Here is a 21371-nt window from a genome sequence, read left to right as displayed (position 1 = left end):
ACCATGCCCGGCTTCAGGTATGCCTTTATTAGCAGTGTGAGAACAGACTAATACAGTAATGCATAATTATGAATAAGAGGTTTATGTGGCTCATTGTTCTACAGGCTGTACGGGAAGCATGGTGCCAGACTTTGCTTCTGGTGAGGGCCCCAGGCTGCTGCTTCTTAATATGAAAGGTGAAGTGGGGCTGGGGTGTGCAGAGGTCATATGGCCAGAGGAAGCAGGAGAGAGGGAAGTGCCAGCTTCCTTTTTCTTTTCTTTTTTTTTTTTTAATTGAGATAGGGTCTTGCTCTGTCATCTAGGCTGGGGTGCAGCGGTGCAATCACAGTTCACTACAGCCTCAAATTCCTGGGCTACAATCCTCCTGCCTCTGTCTCTCTAGTAGCTGAGACTATAGGTGAGTATCACCATGCCCAGCTAATTATTTTTATTTTTGTTTATTTATTTATTTATTTATTTTTGAGACAGAGTCTTGCTCTGTTGCCCAGGCTGGAGTGCCATGGCGCTCACTGCAACCTCTGCCTGCCGGGTTCAAGTGATTCTCCTGCCTCAGCCTCCTGAGCAGCTGGGATTACAGGTGCCTGCCACTATGCCCGGCTAATTTTTGTATTTTTAGTAGAGATGGGGCTTCACCATGTTGGCCAGGCTAGTCTTGAACTCCTGACCTTGTGATCCACCCACCTCGGCCTCCCAAAGTGCTGGGATTACAGACGTGAGCCACCATGCCTGGCCATTATTTTTATTTTTATTGCGACAGGGTTCATGTTGCCCCGGCTGGTCTCGAACTCCTGGCCTCAAGCCATCTTCCTGTTTCTGCCTCCTGAGTAGCTGGGGTCAGGTTCTTTTTAACAACCTCATGAGAACTAACAGAGTAGGAACTTACTCACCACCACCACTGCCTCACCAGGAGAGGGCATTCATCTATTCACGAGGGATGTGTCCTTATGACTCAAACACCTCCCATGAAGCCTCCCTCCAACACTGGGGATTAAATTTCTTTTTTTATTGTTGTTTTGTTTTGAAACAGGGTCTTGTTCTGTCGTCCAGGCTGGAGTGCAGTGGCACTATCTCAGTTCACTGCAACTTCTGCCTCCTGGGCTCAAATGATCCTACCACCACAGCCTCCCAAGTAGCTTGGACTACAGACGTGTGCCACTACACCCAGCTAATTTTTGTCTTCTATGTAGAGATGTCTGGTCTCAATCTCCTGAGCTCAAGTGATCCGCCCACCTCAGCCAACCCAAAGTGCTGGGATCACAGGTGTGAGTCACTGCGCCTCGCTTTTTTTTTTTTTTTTTTTTTTTTTTAAGAGACAGGATCTCACTCTGTCACCCAGGTTGGAGTGCAGTAGTGTGATCATGGCTCACTGTAGCCTCAACTTCCCAGGCTCAAGCTATCCTCCCACCTCAGCCCCCCAAATAGCTAGAACAACAAGCACATGCCATCCACCACATCCAGCTAATTTTTTTTTTTTTTTTTTTTTTGAGACAGAGTTTTACTCTTATTGCCCAGGCTAGAGTGCAAAGGTGTGATCTTGGCTCACCGCAACCTCCACCTCCCAGATTCAAGCTATTCTTCTGCCTCAGCCTCCCGAGTAGCTGGGATTACAGGCATGCGCCACCACGCCTGGCTAATTTTATATTTTTTTAGTGGAGATGGGTTTTCTCCACGTTGGTCAGGCTGGTCTCAAACTCCCAACCTCAGGTGATCCACCTGCCTTGGCCTCCCAAAGTGCTGGGATTAGAGACGTGAAACACTGTGACTGGCCACATCCAGCTAATTTTTAAAGTTTCAGTAGAAATGGTGTCCTCTCATGTTGCCCAGGCTGGTCTTGAACCCTGAGCTCAAGCAATCCTTCTGCCTCTGCCTCCCAAAGTGCTGGGATTATAGGTTTAAGCCACCATGCCCAGCCGGATATTAAATGTCAATATCAGGTTTGTAGGGCCAAACCTCCAAACTGTAGCAGAGTGACAGGGAAGTGATTAGATCATGAATGTGGGGCATTCGTGATAGGATTAGTGCCCTTATAAGAAGAGACACGAGATTTCTCTCTGTCTCTGGGGACACATCAAGAAGATGGCCATCTGTGAATCAGGAAACAGGTCCTCACCAGACACCAGATCTGCTCGCACTTTGATCTGGAACTTCCCAGTCTCCACAATGTTGAGGAATAATGTTTCTTGCTTATGCCGCCCAGTCTATGGGGATAATTTATTTTATTTTATTTTTTTGAGACAGAGTCTTGCTCTGTTGCCCAGGCTGGAGTGCAGTGGCGCGATTTCAACTCACTGCAGCCTTTGCCTCTCAGGTTCAAACAATTCTCCTGCCTCAGCCTTGCAAGTAGCTGGGAATACAGGCATGTGCCACCATGCCCAGCTAATTTTTGTGTTTTTAGTAGAGACAGGGTTCCGCCATGTTGGCCAGGCTGGTCTCAAACTCCTGACCTCAGGAGATCCACCCGCCTAGGCCTCCCAAAGCCCTGGGATTACAGGCGTGAGCCATGGGGCCCAGCCTGTAGGGATGATTTGTTACAGCAGCCTAAACTAAGACAGATGGCTCCAAGCCTTACCCACAAAAATGACCATACTTATACCTTACCAACCTTCTTCCAAGTCCCAAATAGTGACTTTGTTTTTGTCCCCAATTTTGGGGAAGTAGACGTAGCTTCCATTGTGGGACACTGCAGTGAGGCCAGTGCGGTCCAGAAATGGTGCAGGGACCCGGGACCTATGAGCGTTGCTGAGATCCCAGACTTTGAAAGATGAGGACTGCAGGGAAGCAGACGCCACCAAAGCCCCACCGCGGGCCAGCAGGTTTACGGGGGCCCCAACGCCTTCCAGGATGTCCAGCAGGGTCCCCTGTTCTGACAGACTCCATACCTGAGGAAGCAGAACAGGAGGGCAGATCTGACGTCTTCTGTGGACAACCGTAGTTCAGAAACGCGCTTCAGCCCATTGGGCCGGGCGCGGTGGCTCACGCCTGTAATCCCAACATTTTGGGAGGCTGAGGCAGGTGGATCACCTGAGGTCGGGAGTTCAAGACCAGCCTGACCAACATGGAGAAACCCCGTTTCTACTAAAAATACAAAAAATTAGCTAGGCGTGGTGGTACAAGCCTGTAATCCCAGCTACTCAGGAGGCTGAGGCAGGAGAATCGCTTGAACCTGGGAGGTGGAGGTTGCAATGAGCCAAGATCATGCCATTGCACTCCAGCCTGGGCAACAAGAGCGAAACTCTGTCTCAAAATAAATAAATAAAAATAAAAATAAATACATTGACTGGGCACGGTGGCTGTAATCGCCTGTAATCCCAGCACTTTGGGAGGCCGAGGTGGGCAGATCACAAAGTCAGGAGATCAAGACCATCCTGGCCAACATGGTGAAACCCCATCTCTACTAAAAATACAAAATCAGCCAAGTGTGGTGGTGCACGCCTGTAATCCCAGCTACTTGGGAGGCTGAGGAGAAGACTCGCTTGAACCCAGGAGGCAGAGATTGCAGTGAGCTGACATTGCACCACTGCACTTCAGCCTGGTGACAGAGTGAGACTCCGTCAAAATAAAAATAAAAATAAATAAATAAATAAATAAATAAATAAGAAATAAGTAGTATTCAGTAGTACACCTAAGGTGAATTTTCAGGCTGTAGTTCAAGGGCCTTCACATCTTCCCATTCCTTTACCTTCCTCACGTTTGAACCCAGCAGCTTCCAGAGCAGTTCTCAAAGTGTGTTCCAGGGAACCCCTGGAGGGTGCCCTGTAAATCTTTTTTAGAGGGTCTGGAAGCTCAAAACTTTTAATGTTTTTTGTTTATTATTATTATTATTTTATTCTAGCCAGGCACGGTGGTTCACGCCTGTAATCCCAGCACTTTGGGAGGCCAAGGCAGTTGATCACCTGAGGTCAGGAGTTCGAGACCAGCCTAGCCAGCATGATGAAAATACAAAATTAACTACTAAAAATACAAAAATTAACCAGGCATGGTGGTGGGTGCCTGTAATCCCAGCAACTCACAAGACTGAGGCAAGAGAATTGCTTGAACCCAGGAGGTAAAGGTTGCAGTGAGCTGAGATCACACCATAGTGCCCTCCAGCCTGGGCGACTGAGTGAGACTTGGTCTCAAAAAATAAAAAGAAAATTATTCTTATTTTTTTGGAGATAGGTTCTTGTTTTGTCACCCAGGCTGAAGTGCAGTGGCATAATCACAGCTCACTGCAGCCTCTTCCTGGGCTCATGTGATCCTCCCACCTCAGCCACCTGAGTAGCTAGGACTACAGGCACGTGCCACCACGCCCAGCTAATTTTTGTGTTTTTTTGTAGAGACTGGGTCTCGCTATGTTGCCCAGGCTGGTCTTGAACTCCTGGGCCCAAGTGATCCACCTGCCTTGGCCTTCCAAAGTACTGGAATGACAGGTGTGAGCCACTGTGCACAGTCTATTTGTCAATTTATTTAAAACTGGAAAAAATAGCTCATAAGAAGGAGGGGAAAAAAAAGAGAGAACTTCAAGGGGCCTGAGACTAAAACACTGAAGATCCACTATTTCACCATCTACTTTTCTCGCCAGCTTGGACAACTTTGAACTTAAATTGAGAATTTTCCTCCCCCACAACCCTGCTCCACTTTGAAGGCCTAAATCTGCCCCCAAGGTTTGAGGATCATTTTGGGAATGCTACCTCCTTTGTTAAACATTTCGGTAATTCCCAACCAGGTCTGCCACTGGGGCGGAGGATACACCCCCATATCCTCCCAGTGAACTCACCTATTTTGCCTGCACTCGTTTTTGTGGGTGTCTGTATTTTGCAGCCAAACATCCCCAAAGAATCACATTGTCTATTCCCGAGACGGAGGTGAGGATGATCTCCTCTCACCTGAATAAGTGCATCCAGGGACCCTGTGACGATCAGGTTGTTCTCAGGACCGAAAACAGCCGTCTCCACCACGTCTTCGTGTTCCAGATTCGTGGCCGTGAACCGGCGAAAGCCTCTCGAGTCCGCCAAGAATATCCGCACTGATCTTCCGAAGCCTGAAACGGCAGGAATTGGGGTTACACCTCTCATGCCTGGAGGGGGTTGAGGGTCATTCCCTCCATCAACAGAGACATTTTGGAGGCTGGGTGTGGTGGTTCATGCCTGTAATCCCAGCACTTTGGGACGCCAAAGGGGGCAGATCACTCGAGGTCAGGAGTTCGAGATCAGCCTGGCCAACATGGTGAACCCCAATGTTTCATGTATTTTATTCTCTACCTAAAATACAAAAATTAGCCAGGTGTGGTGGCGCATGCCTGTAATCCCAGCTACTCAGGAGGCTGAGGCAGGAAAATTGCTTGAGCCCAGGAGGCAGAGGCTGCAGTGAGCTGAGATTGCACCACTGCACTCCAGCCTGGGCAACAAAGCTAGACTCTGTTTCGAAAAAAAAAAAGGATGTTTTGGAGCCCCTGCTAGGTGCCAGGAGAAGGGATCCAGGATGGTGAAGGTGGATTCAGTCCTGTCCTCATCTGCACATAGCCCACAGCAGGTTGGGGGCAAGGGGATGCTGACTTCTGTAATCACTCATCTTTTCTTTTTTTCTTTTTCTTTTTTTTTTTTTTTTTGAGATGGAGTCTTGCTCTGTCACTGAGGCTGGAGTGCAATGGCATGATCTTGGCTAACTGCAACCTCTGCCTCCTGGGTTCAAGCAATTCTCCCACCTCGGCTTTCTGAGTAGCTGGGATTATAGGTGCTCACCACCACGCCTGGCTAAATTTTGTATTTTTTAGTAGATACTGGGTTTCACCATGTTAGCCAAGCTGGTCTCAAACTCCTGACCTCAAGTGATCCACCCACCTTGGACTCCCAAAGTGCTGGGATTACAGGCGTGAGCCACCATACCCAGCCACTAATCACTCATCTTAAGGAAACTTGTAACGTTATTATAATGAAACTGTAAGTTCTTGAAGAGCAGGGACTGCCTCTTTGGCTCATCATGGTATCTCGGAAACTAGCACAAAGCTGGGCACACAGCAGGCCTTTGATAACTATGACGGAAGGAAGGGAGGAAGGAGAGAGGAGAGTCAAGGAGATAGAGAGGAAGAAAAAAAGTAAAGAGGAAGGGAGGAAGGAGAGAAATGAGAAGGGAAAGAAGGAAGGAAGAAGAGGAAAGAAAGTAAGAAGGGAGAAAGGAAGGGATAGTGGCAGGAGGCAGGCAAATGCCTAGCCAGATAGGAATAGGTCCCTGGTGAAATTGTACCTTTGAACCAAAAACAGCCTGGGCTGCTGGTTCCAAATGAAATCCATAACCCAGAGTGAGAACTCCTGTGCCTTTTTGCCCACCCTTTCCTGATTGATTCTTTCTGAATAAGACTTTTTTTGGCAGTGGCGTGATCTTGGCTCACTGCAATCTGCACCTCCTGGGTTTAAACAATTCTCATGTTTCATCCTCCTGAGTAGCTGGGATTACAGGTGCCTGCCACCGTGCCCAGCTAATTTTTGTGTTTTTAGTAGAGACAGGGTTTCACCATGTTGGTCCGACTGGTCTGAACTTCTGATCTCAGGTGATGGCCCACCTTGGCCTCCCAAAGTGCTGGAATTACAGACATGAGCCACTGCACCTGGCCTGAATAATGCTTTTTAACCAACTAAATGTTACCTTTTCCAATGCTACCTACTGCCTGCCCCTCCCCCATCCTGTGCCTACAAAAACTCCCAGACTCAGACACACTGAGAGAGATGACCCGACCTTCACATCCCCTATCCCCTGAGAGCTGTTTCATTGCTCAGTAAAATTCTCTGTCCTTATCACTTTTCAATTGTCAGCATGACTTCATTCTTCTTGGACATGGTACAAGAGCTTAGGACTCACTGGATGCGGGTACCCAGGAAGGCTGTAACACTGTGGCCCTCTGTCCCTGCTGGCAGAGGGCAGCTGCACCATGCAATAGAAACAGTGGTGGGGCCAAGCCACTCCCAGAGCTGTAGGCCAGAAAGGGGAAAGGGGCTGACTGAGCTGCTAACATGCCACCATCCATTAGGTTGCAGATGGTGGAAATAAAAGAGGAAATTAGGCCGGGTGTGGTGGCTCAAATTTGTAATGCCAACACTTTGGGAGGCCAAGGCAGCCTGGCCGACATGGTGAAACTCCGTCTCAACAAAAAAACAAAAATTAGCTGGGTATGGTGGTGCGTGCCTGTAATCCCAGCTATTCAGGAAGCTGAGGTGGGAGGATCGTTTGAGCCCAGAAATTCAAGCCTGCAATGAGTTATGATGGAGTCACTCCACTCCAGCCTGGGTGACACAGCAGGACCCTATCGCAAAAAAAAAAAAAAAAAGGAAAGAAAGAAAGAGAACAGAAAAATGGTGTCTAGTCTAGTTTTTGTGCCATAACTGCAGAGTTGAGTCTTTGCAACTGAGACTGTCTCATCTAGACTGCAAAAAATGTTTACTACGAAGCCATTTGGCAGAAAAAGTTTGCTAACCTCTGGCCCTAGGACCTTGCTTTGTTCCCAAGCCCCACCCCCTTCTCCAACCTGATCCCGATTAGCTTCCTCACTACTCCAAATGAGAGCTAAATGCTACCTGCGGCGAGGAGGGACTCATCTTCAGAGACCACCAGGAACCTCACAGCATCTGGAAGCTTCTCCAGCAATCTGTGCTCTTTGGAGGAAACCTGTGCAGAACCAAGGATGCCTGTCAGGCACTTCCATGGGTTAAGTCTTACAAGTTTGGAATTTTTTCTTTTTTTCTTTTTTCTTTTTTCTTTTTTTTTTTTGAGATGGAGTCTCGCTCTGTCTCCCCGGCTGGAGTGCAGTGGCGCAATCTCCGCTCACTGCAACCTCCGCCTCCTGGGTTCAAGCAATTCTCCTGCTTCAGCCTCCCAAGTAGCTGGGATTACAGGCATGCGCCACCACGCCTGGCTAATTTTTGTATTTTTAGGAGAGACAGAGTTTCACCATGTTGGTCAGTCTGGTCTTGAACTCCTGACCTCAGGTGATCCGCCTGCCTTGGCCTCCCAAAGTGCTGGGATTACAGGCATGAGCCACCACGCCCGGCTGACCCCATCTCTTAATAAAATTTTTAGCTAGGCATGGTGGTACACCCCTGTGGTCCCAGCTACTCAGGAGGCTAAAGCAGGAGGGTCACTCTTGCCCCTAGGAGTTGGAGGCTGCAGTGAGCTATGACTGTGCCACCGCATTGCAGCCTAGGTGACAGACTGAGACTCTGTCTCTTAAAATATTTTTTTAATTGAAAAAATAAAAGTTGGCCTGGTATGGTGGCTCATGCCTGTAATCCTAGCACTTTGGGAGGCCGAGGCAAGTGGATCACTTGAGGTCAGGAGTTCAAGACCAGCCTGGCCAACATGGTGAAACCCCGTCTCTACTAAAAATACAAAAATTAGCCAGACACGGTGGCGCATGCCTGTAGTCCCAGCTACTGGGGAGGCTGAGGCAGGAGAATTGCTTGAACCCAGGAGGTGGAGGTTTCAGTGAGCCGAGATCACGCTGCTGCATTCCAGCCTGGGCAACAAAGTGAGACTCTGTCTCAAACAAAAACAAACAAACAAAAAGAGTTAAAAAAAAAAAAAAAAAAAGGTAAAAAACAACTTCTGGCCAGGCACAGTGGCTCACACCTGTAATCCCAGCACTTTGGAAGGCTAAAGTAAGGTGATTGCTGGATTGCTTGAGCCCATAAGTTCGAGACCAGCCTGGGCAACATAGTGAAACCCCCATCTCCACAAAAAACAATACTAATAATTGGCCAGGCATGGAGTCGTGCACCACTGCACTCCAGCCTGGGCAACAGAGCGAGACTCCATCTCAAAAAAAATTAAATAAATAAATAAATGGTCAGGCACAGTGGCTCACTCCTGTAATCCCCACACTTTAGGAGGCCGAGGTGGGTGGATCAGTTGAGGTCAGGAGTTCAAAACCAGCCTGACCAACATGGTGAAACCCCACCTCTACTAAAAATACCAAAAAATTAGCTGGGCATGGTGGCAGGTGTCTGTAATCCCAGCTACTCAGGAGGCTGAGGCAGGAGAATCGCTTGAACCCAGCAGGCGGAGATTGCAGTGAGCTGAGATTGTGCCACTGCATTCAACTTCATTTCAAAAATAAAACAAAACAAAGATACAAGGCAAGATTATTTTTCCCAACTTCTAGCATGTCTGAGCATTTCAAGCTGAGTTAATGTTCTCATCAAAGACAGTAAAGGTGCTTACCAAAGAGATGGAGCCATTGCTAAATCCAGTAACAAGCTTTCCTTGCTTCTGGACTGAGACGGCACAGGTAGGTGTTTCTTCTTTGATGCTGGACATATGTTGCTGCCCCTGAAGTTTTCCTGTGGCTGAGCTCCACAGACTGACCACACCATCCCTGGACACTGTCAGCAGCGTGGCCTGGGAGGCCAGCATGGCCATGCACATCCAAGGATCAGAGGCATCTCCCAGGATATGGAAAACCGGCTCTGCAGTTTCCAGATTCCAAGCATTGATCTAATAGAATCATAAAGAGGAAGCAGCATCTTGGCAGGAGACCTAGGCTGTAAGTTTCCCAGAGTCAAACGCAAGATGCGTTCTCTTGTATACTTTATACATTTTCTTTTCTTTTGGAGACAGATCCTCTCTTTTTCACCCAGGCTGGAATGCAGTGGTGCAATCATGACTCACTACAGCATCAACCTCCTGGGCTCAAGCAATCCTCCTACCTCAGCCTCCCAAGTAGCTGGGACCACAGACACACACCACCATGCCTGGCTATTTTTAAATTTGTTTTTGTAGAGACAGGGTCTGACTATGTTGCCTAGGCTGCTCCTGAGCTCCTGGGCTCAAGCTATCCTCCCTGTTCGGCCTCTCAAAGTGCTGGGATTATGAATGTAAGCCACCGCACCCGGCCTATGCATTTTATTTTTAACACTCCCAATTCAGAGAAATAAAGGAGAGGTGGGCGAGGCCTCACGTGTGATTTTAAATTCATTAGCTACCTTACAAAAGGTACAAAGAAACAAGTGAAATCAATTTTAGTATTATATTTTATTTAACTCAATATGTCCAAGTGGTATCACTTCAACCCATAAGCAATACAAAAATTATTATTGAGATAGTTTATATTATTTTTACTATACTAGGTCTTTGAATTTCAGTATGTTGGGACACATTTTAAGTGTTTTAATTAATTAATTAATTAATTTTTTAATGTTACTTTCAGTTGTGGGATACATGTGCAGAACATGCAGGTTTGTTACATAAGTATACATATGCCATGGTGGTTTGCTGCAACTATCAACCCGTCATGTAGGTTTTAAGCCCTGCATGCCTTAGGCATTTGTCCTAATGCTGTCCCTCCCCTTGCCCCCTACCGCCTGAATTTCAAATATTTAATAGGTACATCTGGTTTGTGACTCCTATTTTGGGCAGCATGATTTATATGCACCAATATTACTGTCAACAACCACTCATGTAACATAATAATAGATAGATATCAATTATTTGGTGCTTACAGTGTGCTAAGCACTATGCCAGGATATATCTCATGATCTTATGAGGAAGGGGAAGCAATGAGACTCAGAATGGTGAATGACATGACCAAAGTCACTCAGTTCCCAAGAAACTTAACTGGGAGTTAAATAAAGACCTTTTTCTTCCTGGCATCAATTACTAAGCTATTACCCACGATGCTATTGTGTGTCTCCATTTATAAAACTATGAAATCATAGGGTTATGATTGATATAATGGAATAACACAGTGGAATAGACATTGTTTTCAGAAGCCCACGGAACATTTAGAGAGACCATAAAACAGGCTGGGCATGATGGCTCAGGCCTGTAATCCCAGCACTTTGGGAGGCCAAGGTGGGTGGATCAGCTGAGGTCAGGAGTTTGAGACCAGCCTGCCCAACATGGCGAAACCCTGTCTCTACTAAAAATACAAAAATTAGCTGTGTATGGTGGCGCACGTCTGTAGTCCCAGCTATTCAGGGGGCTGAGGCAGGAGAATCACATGAACCTGGGAGGTGGAGATTGCAGTGAGCTGAGATTGTGCGACTGCACTCCAGCTTGGGTGACAGAGCAGGACTCCATCTCAAAAAAAAAAAAAAAAAAAAAAAAAAGAGAGAGAGAGAAAGAAAGAAGGAAAGAAGAGAGACAGAGACTATAAAACAAGTCTTAATGAATTTGAAAGGTTTTATGTCATACAAATGAAATTTAATTAGAAAAAAATAAAGAACAGGACCCTACCTGGAAATCCCTCAACTATCTGGAAACTAATAGCACACTTTTAAATAGCCCATGGACCAAAGAAGAAATCAAAAGTGAAATCTGAAAGTATTTTACACTGAATGTAAATGAAAACACATGTCAAAATGTATAGGATGTAGGTAAAGCAGTACTGTGAGGGAAATGTATAGCCCTAAAACGCTGATATTCAAAAAAGATGAAAGGTTTCAAATCTTGGGGTCAGAAAGAATTACCAAGATTATCTAATCCAACTATGAAGTCTGAAACCTCTTATGGCACCCTCTCAAGTGGTTGTGTACACTGTTTACACCCATACTCCACCACTGTATCAGGGAACCCTCCTTATAGAAATGGCCTATTCTGTCTTTGAATGCCCTGGTCTCAGCTTTCCTTTACAAATAGGGCAGGTGTTTGTTACCTTTGAGGCAGATGCCGAATACACAACTTTGTGTGCCTCATCCACATGAAGGCTCCAGATCTGAGGTTCAGTGGGATTTTTTGAGCCTCCATCCCAAATGGTAAATTTCTCTTGGCCAGTGAGTAAGTTCCACAAGCGTAGCGTGTAATCCTTCGAAGCAGAGATGGCAAGGGTTCCTTTGGCAAATACTTTCACGCACCTCACCTCTCCTGTGGCAGGCCAGGGTGGGGGAGAGTATATTAGCTGGGAACATTTTGACCTTGCAGCTATCAAAATGCTTGTCAGCTGGGAAATACCCTGGTTTACCAAAGAAAAGATGGATGGAAATGAATTGTGAAAGTTATCAGAATAAAAATGGAGTCACTAACGTTGAGAAAATCCTGACAAACGGAGGCTATGAAGGAAGGTATGAAGAGAGGGTTCTCACACTTGTATGCCTGATAACAGAAAAGACTACAAAAATCACAACCTTGCACAAAGGCTACTGCAACCTTACAGAAAAAAATACATCTGCAAGGCTATCTCCCCAGCAACTGCCTCTCCAGCCGCACCCTTATTATTGATCTTCGTAACCAAGGATAATTATTTCAAAACAATTATGTAATTCTCCTCTTTTTTTTGTTTTTTGCTTTTTTGGGTTTTTTGTTTGTTTGTTTTTGTTGCTGTTGTTGTTTTGTTTTTTTGAAGACAGAATCTCTGTCACCCAGGCTGGAGTGCAGTGGCTCAATCTTGGCTCACTACAACCTCTGCCTCCCGGGTTTGAGCAATTCTTGTGCCTCAGCCTCCTGAGTAGCTGGGATTACAGGCGCCCGCCACCATGCCTGGCTAATTTTTTGTATTTTTAGTGGAGATGAGTTTCACCATGTTGGCCAGGCTGGCCTTGAACTCCTGGCCTCAAGTAATCCATGCACCTGAGCCTCCCAAGTGCTGAGATTACAGGCATGAGCCACCATGCCCAGCCTTTTACTATTATTTATTATTAATTTGACACAAAGTTTTGCCTGTATTGCCCAGGCTGGAGTGCAGTGGCGTGACCTTGGCTCACTGCAGCCTCCATTTCCTGGGTTCAAGCAATTCTCCTGCTTCAGCCTCTCGAGTGCTGGGATTACAGGTGCCCACCACCACATTTGGCAATTTTTTTGTATTTTTAGTAGAGATGGGGTTTCATCATGTTGGCCAGGCTGGTCTCGAACTCCTGACCTCAGGTGATCTACCCATCTTGGCGTCCCAAAGTGCTGGGATTACAGGCATGAGCCACCGTGACTGGCCTATGATAATAATGATGATGACGATGATGACGATGATGATGATGATTATTATGATTATTATTATTCTGAGATGGAGCCTCACTCTGTCCCCCGGGCTGGAGTTCAGTGGTGTGATCTCAGCTCACTACAACCTGTCTCATGGGTTCAAGCAATTCTCATGCCTCAGCCTCATGAGTAGCTGGGATAACAGGCATGTGCCACCGCGCCTGGCAAATTTTTGTATTTTTAGTAGAGATGGGTTTTCACCACGTTGGCCAGGCTGGTCTCGAACTCCTGACCTCAGGTGATCTGCTCACCTCTTTTTTTTTTTTTTTGAGAGCCTCTTTCTGTTAGTTAAATTGATAGAACCTGTCCAAATGGAAAATAATGAAATGTGGCAGAGCAAAATTCAGAGGGCCACAGCTGATTGAGTCAATGAATTGCCCCAGATGTTGAATTTGTACTAAACAGATAATTGAGTTTTACAAAGATTTAGCATCTACAGTGTCTAAAGTTAATAACCATGTAAAAAGGGGGAAACTTCTAGAAAAATTATAGGATTTCTCTTATCATTTTTATAATCTTGTAAAAAAAATAATAAGCCAGGTGTGGTGGGATGCACCTGTGGTCCCAGTTACTCGGGAGGCTGAGGTGGGAGGATCATTTGAGCCCAGGAGGTTGAGGCTGGAGTGAGCTATGATCACTCCACTGCACTCCAGCCTCAGCAACACAGCAAGACCTTGTCTCAAAATAAATAAATAAATAAAAATAATAATCTTAGAGAGCTATTTCCTAAGGAAAACATACAATTTGGAAGGCATGGCCGGGCACGGTGGCTCAAGCCTGTAATCCCAGCACTTTGGGAGGCCGAGACGGGCGGATCACGAGGTCAGGAGATCGAGACCATCCTGGCTAACACGGTGAAACCCCGTCTCTACTCAAAAAAAAAAAAAAAAAAAAAACTAGCCGGGTGAGGTGGCGGGCGCCTGTAGTCCCAGCTACTCGGGAGGCTGAGGCAGGAGAATGGCGTAAACCCGGGAGGCGGAGCTTGCAGTGAGCTGAGATCTGGCCACTGCACTCCAGCCTGGGTGACAGAGCGAGACTCCGTCTCAACAAAAAAAAAAAAAAAAAAAAAAAAAAAAAAAAAAACCATTTGGAAGGCATAAGGGGGAAAAATTGACCAACTGGATTATGTAGAAATGTAAAACTTCAGGAGGATAAACTGTAGTTGAAAGGCACATCATGAGAGATGTGGAGGAGATACAACATATAACAGACAAATGGAGATGGTGCTTAATAAACAGTTCATCAGGCTGTGATTAGGGCATGAGGGTGGAGCCCTGGGGAATGGGATTAGTGTCCTTATAAAAGTGGTCCCAGGCTGGGCAAGGTGGCTCATGCCTGTAATCCCAGCACACTGGGAGGCTCAGGTGGGCAGATTGCTTGAGTTCGAGTCAAGACCAGCCTGGCCAACGTGGCAAAACCCCGTCTCTACTAAAAATACAAAAATTAGCTGGGTGTGGTGGTGGGTGCCTGTAATCCCAGCTACTCGGGAGGCTGAGGCAGGAGACTTGCTTGAACCTGGGAGGCAGAGGTTGCAGTGAGCCGAGACTGCACCACTACACTCCAGCCTGGGCAACAGAGTAAGACTCTGTCTCATTAAAAAAAAAGTGTCCCCAACATAAAGATGGGAACAACAGACACTGGGGACTACTGGAGTGGGGAAGGAGGAAGCGGGTCAAGGGCTTAAAAAGTTCCTCTTGGGTACCATGCTCCCTACTTGGGTGATGGGGTCATTTGTACCCCAAACCTCAGCATCACTCAATACACCCATGCAGTAGACATGCACATGTACCCCCTGAAATTAATGGTGGAAATTATAAATGAAATAAAATACAATAAAATCAAAACAAGGATCTGACTGGGTCAGGTGGCTCGCACCTGTAATCCCAGCACTTTGGGAGGCCGAAGTGGGAGGGTCACTTGAGCCCAGGAGTCCGAGACCAGCCGGGCAACATAGCGAGACCCTGTCTCTAAAAGAAAAGTAAAAAGCCGGGTGCAGTGGCTCACGCCTGTAATCCCAGCACTTTGGGAGGCCAAGGCGGGTAGATCACCCAAGGTCAGGAGTTCAAGACCAGCCTGGCCAACATGGCCAGACCCTGTCTCTACTGAAAATACAAAAATTAGCTGGGCGTGGTGGCAGGCACCTTTAATCCCAGCTACTCGGGAGGCTGAGGCAGGAGAATCACTTGAACCCAGGAGGCAGAGGTTGCGGTGAGCCGAGATCCTGCCGTTGCACTCCAGCCTGGGCGACAAAAGCTAAACTCCATCTCAAAAATAAAAATAAAAGTAAAAATAATAAAAATAGGCTGGCGCGGTCGCTCACACCTGTAATCCCAGCACTTTGGAAGGCCAAGGTGGGTGAATCAGTTGAGGTCAGGGGTTCCAGACTAGCCTGGCCAACATGGCAAAACCTTGTCTCTACTCAAAATACAAAAATTAGCCGGGTGTGGTGGCAGGCGCCTGTAATCTCAGCCACTTGGGAGTCTGAAGCAGGAAGATCACTTGAACCTGGGAGGCGGAGGTTGCAGGGAGCCGGGATCATGCCATTGCACTCCAGGTTGGGTGACAGAGTGAGACTCTATTTCCAAAAAAAAAAAAAAAAAAAAATTTTTTTTTAAACTCAGTGGACACAAAAGAATGTTTATGGCAAAACTGAAAAAATATATATATAGTATATATTTATATATTTAAGTATATGTTTTTGTGTATATATATATGCTTTTATGTATGTATATATTTGTGTTTTATACACATATATTATGCTTTATATAGATAAAGCATAAATATATACATATACTACATACACAAAAATAGATAAATATATGTGTATATATATTTATAAACATGGTACATAGTTCGACTGAAATGATAAAATATCCTTAACATCTTTATGGATCGACAATTTACAACCACAAAATTTGCCCATTCAATCTAGAATTACACAATTCAGTGGTTTTTAGTGTGTTCACAGAGCTGTGTAACCATCACCCCAAACTAAGTTCAGAACACTTTCATAATCTCAAAAAACAGTCATCCTCTTTTTTCTTTATCACATTAATTTTTATTTAATTTAATTAATTCATTTATTTATTTATTTTGAGACAGAGTCTCACTCTGTCGCCCAGGCTGGAGTGCAGTGACGCAATCTCAGCTCACTGCAACCTCCCACTCTGGGGTTCAAGTGATTCTCCTGCCTTAGCCTCCTGAGTAGCTGGAACTACAGACATGTACCACCACGCCCAACTCATTTTGTATTTTTAGTAGAGATGGGGTTTCACCATGTTGTCCAGGCTGATCTTGAACTTCTGACCTCAAGTGATCCACCCGCCTCAGCCTCCCAAACTGCTGGGATTATAGGCGTGAGCCACTGCACCTGGCCTATCACATTAATAATTTTAAAGCAAACAATCCAGTGGTATTTAGCACATTCACAGTGTTGTGTAACCATCACTCTATCTAGTTCCAGAACATTCGCAACCCCCCAGGAGACCCTGTCCCTATCAACAGTCACTCCCCACTCCCCTCCCCGACCCCTGGCAACCACTAGTCTGCCTCCTGTCTCTGTGGATTAGTCTGTTCTGGACATTTCATGTCCATGGGAGTCATACACCATGTGGCCTCTGGTGACTGCTCCTTTTTGTTGTTGTTGTTGTTTTGTTTTATTTTGTTTTTTGAGATGGAGTCTCATGCTGTTGTCCAGGCCGGAGTGCAGTGGTGCAATCTCGGCTCACTGCAACGTCTGCCCCCCAGGTTCAAGTGATTCTCCTGCCTCAGCCTCCCGAGTAGCTGGGACTACAGGCTCACGCCGCCATGCCTGGCTAATTTTTGTATTTTTAGTAGAGACAGGGTTTCACCGTGTTGGCCAGAATGGTCTCAATCTCTTGACCCCATGATCCACCTGCCTCGGCCTCCCAAAGTGCTGGGATGACAGGTGTGAGCCACCGTGCCCAGCTGACTGCTCCTTTTTATTTGACACAATCTCTGGAGCTCCAGCCTCATGATTTCCTTGCTGTTCTATAGACCCGCCAACCTCACTCCCCTCTCAGGACCTTTGCACTTGCTGCTTCCTGAACCTGGGAGGATCTTTCCTCTTCCCTGCCCTTCCTTCACCCCTGCAGATACCAAAATCCACAGATGCTCCAGTGCCTTATATGAAATAGTGCAGTATTTGCATATAGCCTATACATATCCTCCTGTATGCTTTATTATTATTGTTTTTTTTTTTTTTTTTTGAGACGGAGTCTTGCTCTGTCGCCCGGGCTGGAGTGCAGTGGCTGGATCTCAGCTCACTGCAAGCTCCGCCCCCCGGGTTCCGGCCATTCTCCTGCCTCAGCCTCCCGAGGAGCTGGGACCACAGGCGCCGCCACCACGCCCGGCTAGTTTTTTTGTATTTTTAGTAGAGACGGGGTTTCACCGTGTTAGCCAGGATGGTCTCGATCTCCTGACCTCGTGATCCGCCCGTCTCGGCCTCCCAAAGTGCTGGGATTACAGGCTTGAGCCACCGCGCCAGGCCTATTATTGTTACATTGTTATTATTTTTAGAGATAGGGGTCTGGCTGTGTTACCCCGGCTGGAGCATAGTAATGCAATCACAGCCCACTGTAGCCTCGATCTCCCAGGTTCAAGCGATCCTCCTGCCTCAGCCTCAGCCTGGGACTACATCTGCTCCCGTATACTTAATTTTTCTTTCTTTCTTTTTTCTTTTTTTTTTTTTTAGACAGAGTCTCACTCTGTTGCCCAGGCTGGAGTGCAGTGGCGCAACCTCGACTCACGGCAAGCTCCACCTCCCAGGTTCACGCCATTCTCCTGCCTCAGCCTCCTGAGTAGCTGGGACTACAGGTGCCTGCCACCACATCCAGCTAATTTTCTGTATTTTTAGTAGAGATGGGGTTTCACCTTGTTAGCCAGGATGGTCTTGATCTCCTGACCTCATGATCCACCCGCCTCGGCCTCCCAAAGTGCTGGGATTACAGGCGTGAGCCACCGTGCCCAGCCTTTTTTTTTCTTTTTGAGACGGAGTCTCACTGTCGTCAAGGCTGCGGTGTAGTGGCGTGATCTCGGCTCACAGCAACCTCCACCTCCCAGGTTCAAGCAATCTTCCTGCATCAGTCACCCAGGTAGCTAGGACTACAGGTGTGCACCACCACGCCTGGCTAATTTTTGTACTTTTAGTAGAGACGGGGTTTTGCCATGTTGGCCAGGCTGGTCTTGAACTCCTGCCCTCAGGTGATCTGCCCACCTCAGCCTCCCAAAGTGCTGGGATTACAGGTGTGAGCCACCATGCTCAGCCTTAAAATTTATTTTTAAGAGACAGGTACAGCGGTTTATGCCTGTAATCCCAGCACTTCAGGAGGCTTAGGTGGGAGGATGGCTTGATGCCAGGAATTCAAGACCAGCCTGGGAAACACGGTGAGACCTAGCCTCTACAAAAAATGTTTTAAAAATTAGCTGGGCATGGTGGCATGCACCTGTGGTCCTAGCTCTTCAGGAGGCTGAGGTGGGAGGATTGGTTGAGCCTGGGGTGTCAAGATTGTAGTTAACCATGATTGCATCATTGTACTCCAGGCTGGATGACAAAGTAAGATCCAGACAGAAAGAGAAGAAAGAAAGAAAGAAAGAAAGAAAGAAAGAAAGAAAGAAAGAAAGAAAGAAAGAAAGAAAGAAAGAAAGAAAGAAAGAAAGAAAGAAAGAAAGAAAGAAAGAAAGAAAAAAGAAAGAAAGAAAGAAGGAGATGAAGGAAGGAAGGAAGGAAGAAAGAAAGAAGGAAAGAAAGAAAGAAAGAGAAAGAAAGAAAGAAGAAAGAAAGAAAGAAAGAAAAGAAAGAAAAGAAAGAAGAAAGAAAGAAAGACAGAAAGAAAGAAAGAAAGAGACGGAAGGAGGAAGGAAGAAGGAAGGAAGAAGGAAGGAAGGAAGGAAGGAAGGAAGGAAGGAAGGAAGGAAAACACAGCCAACAACAACCAAACGACAGGATCTCACTCTGTTGCCCCGGCTGACCTCAAACTCCTGGGCTCAAGGCATCCTCCTGCCTCAGCCTCCCAAGTAGCTGGGACTACAGGCACACACCACTGCATCCAGCTTTTCCAAATATTTTCAATCCACAGTCGGTTGAATCTATAGATGCAAAAGCTACAGATATGGAGGGCCAACTACACTTGTGATTTTTCAAAAGATTGTGTTACAATATTATGTATCTTGTCAATTGAGCTTTTTAGGGCACTGCTTTAAGTTTTTTAAAAATTTGAATATGTCATAACTAATAGGAATTTGATTCAGCTCTTTAGACCTTCTCCATCCCCATCTGTTTTTCTGTTTGTTTGTTTTTTTGGAAACAAGGTCTCACTCTGTCGCCCAGGATGGAATACAGTGGTGCAAACATGGCTCACTGCAGCCTCCAACTCCTGGACTCAAGCCATCCTCCTAGCTCAGCCTCTCAGCCTCCCACTGTAGCTGGGACTTCAGGTGCACACCACCATGCCTGGCTAACTTAAAAACTTTTTTTTTTTTTTTTTTTTTTTTTTTGTAGAGATGAGGTCCTGTTGCACAGGCTGGTCTTGAATTCTGGGCCTCAAGTGATCCTCCCATCTTCCAAAGTGCTGGGATTATAGATGTGAGTCCTGTTTTCTTAATTAAATAAAATGCCCAACCTGTTTTCTTAATTAGATAAAAGGGTTAGATTAGATTTTTTTTTTTTTTTTTTTTTTTTTTGAGACAGAGTCTTGCTCTGTCGCCCAGGCTGGAATGCAGTGGTGCAATCTTGGCTCACTGCAAGCCCCACCTCCTGGGTTCACGCCATTCTCCTGCCTCAGCCTCCCGAGTAGCTGGGACTATAGGTGCCCACCACCATGCCCAGCTAATTTTTTTTTTGTATTTTTAGTAGAGACAAGAGTTCACCGTGTTAGCCAGGATGGTCTCGATCTCCTGACCTCGTGACCCGCCCACCTAGGCCTCCCAAAGTGCTGGGATTACAGGCGCAAACCTCCGCGCCTGGCCTAGATTAGATTCTTTCTAAAGCTAATTTTCTATGGCTTGATTCTGTTAAATGTATTTTTTAAACACATGGGATATTTTAACTTATTTATTCAACAAATAAGCACGGAGTATGTTGAATAAAACACAACCCTTGCCCTCAAACAATAGTAATAAGATCTCAGGTCAATAAATAAATGTAGCCCTACATTTATTTATTTATTTATTTATTTATTTAGAGATAGGGTCTGGCTGTGTTGCCCAGGCTAGAGTACAGTGGTGTAATCACAGCTCACTGCAGCCCCAACCTCCTGGGCTCAAGTGAATCTTATGCCCCAACCTCCCAAGTAGCTGGAACTACTGGTGTACATTACCATGCCTGGCTAATTTTTGCATTTTTTGTAGCGACGTGGTTCGCCATGTTGCCCAAGCTGGTCTCAAACTCCTGAGCTTAAGTGATCTGCCTGCCTCACAAATCCCATTTCCCAAATCTCACCTGTGTGTCCCGTTAGCATGTGGATCACATGCTGCTCTTCCATGTCCCACACAGCAATGATGCCATCCTGGGTGCCAATCACCAGCAGCTTCTCCTCCACACCCCATTCCATGGCGGTGATGCCTGCAGCCACACAGAGGCAACAGCAGTGATCTCAGTTCCTGTGTCCAAGTATTCAGCTATGGGGTCCTCTAATGAGCCCCCCCCCACTTCACAGATAAGACAACTGAAGCATGGACAGATTTGGTCCCTTGCCCAAAGCTACACAGCAAGGATTAGAGATTCACAGACTCAGATGCACAGATTCACACTCTGGGCTGTGACATTCACTTCAGAGAGGGGACTGAATCACAGTGTGGTCATAAGTGTCTGTCTAGTCCAGCAGTGCTCACCCAGGGGACACACATCGGTGTCCGGAGACATCTTGAGGTGCCACAACTGGGGACAAGGATGTTCAAGGACACTACTGCCATCTGGTGGGTGGAAGCCAGGGATGCTGCTCAACACCCAATAATACATAACAACTCCATCCCAGAGAAAGATTCAGCCACAGAAGTCAGCAATGCCATGGCTAAGAAACCCTGCCTTAGTTGAAGAAAACTCAGAAACGAAATTACATTGGCTGTGGTTGGGCACAGTGACTCATGCCTGTAATCCCAACACTTTGGGAGGCCGAAGTGGGTGGATTGCTTGAGGTCAGGAGTTCAAGACCAGCCTGTCCAACATGGAGAAACCCAGTCTTTACTAAAAAATATAAAAATTAGCCAGGCATAGTGGAGCATACCTGTAATCCTAGCTATTCAGGAGGCTGAGGCAGGAGAATGACTTGAACCCAGGAGGTGGAGGTTGCAGTGAGCTGAGATCACACCACTGCACTCCAACCTGGGTGAGAGGGGGAGACTCTGTCTCAACAACGAAAGAAGGAAAGGAAGAAAGAAAGAAAGAAAGAAAGAAAGAAAGAAAGAAAGAAAGAAAGAAA

The 21371-nt window shown here is 46.4% G+C and overlaps 1 protein-coding gene and 1 pseudogene across 1 annotated transcript in view; one reads left to right on the top strand and one right to left on the bottom strand.

Moving 5' to 3' along the window:
• The window catches only part of NWD1 (NACHT and WD repeat domain containing 1), a 34629-nt gene extending 14104 nt beyond the window's left edge, over positions 1-20525 (bottom strand). The window contains exons 1-6 of the mRNA XM_030935011.1: positions 20393-20525; positions 11621-11829; positions 9190-9462; positions 7548-7638; positions 4866-5020; positions 2603-2879 (exon numbers count right to left, since the gene is read on the bottom strand). Of these exons, the coding sequence (XP_030790871.1) occupies positions 2603-2879; positions 4866-5020; positions 7548-7638; positions 9190-9462; positions 11621-11829; positions 20393-20504 (1117 nt within the window). The 5' untranslated portion in view covers positions 20505-20525. The remainder of the gene's footprint in view (positions 1-2602; positions 2880-4865; positions 5021-7547; positions 7639-9189; positions 9463-11620; positions 11830-20392) is intronic.
• The window catches only part of LOC115899249, a 19463-nt pseudogene continuing 18594 nt past the window's right edge, over positions 20503-21371 (top strand).

The sequence above is a fragment of the Rhinopithecus roxellana genome, chromosome 8, assembly GCF_007565055.1.
Source record: "Rhinopithecus roxellana isolate Shanxi Qingling chromosome 8, ASM756505v1, whole genome shotgun sequence".
In the NCBI taxonomy this organism is placed as follows: Eukaryota; Metazoa; Chordata; class Mammalia; order Primates; family Cercopithecidae; genus Rhinopithecus; species Rhinopithecus roxellana.
The sequence above is the reverse complement of the archived record's forward strand: the minus strand, read 5'-3'. Positions and strand labels throughout refer to the sequence as shown.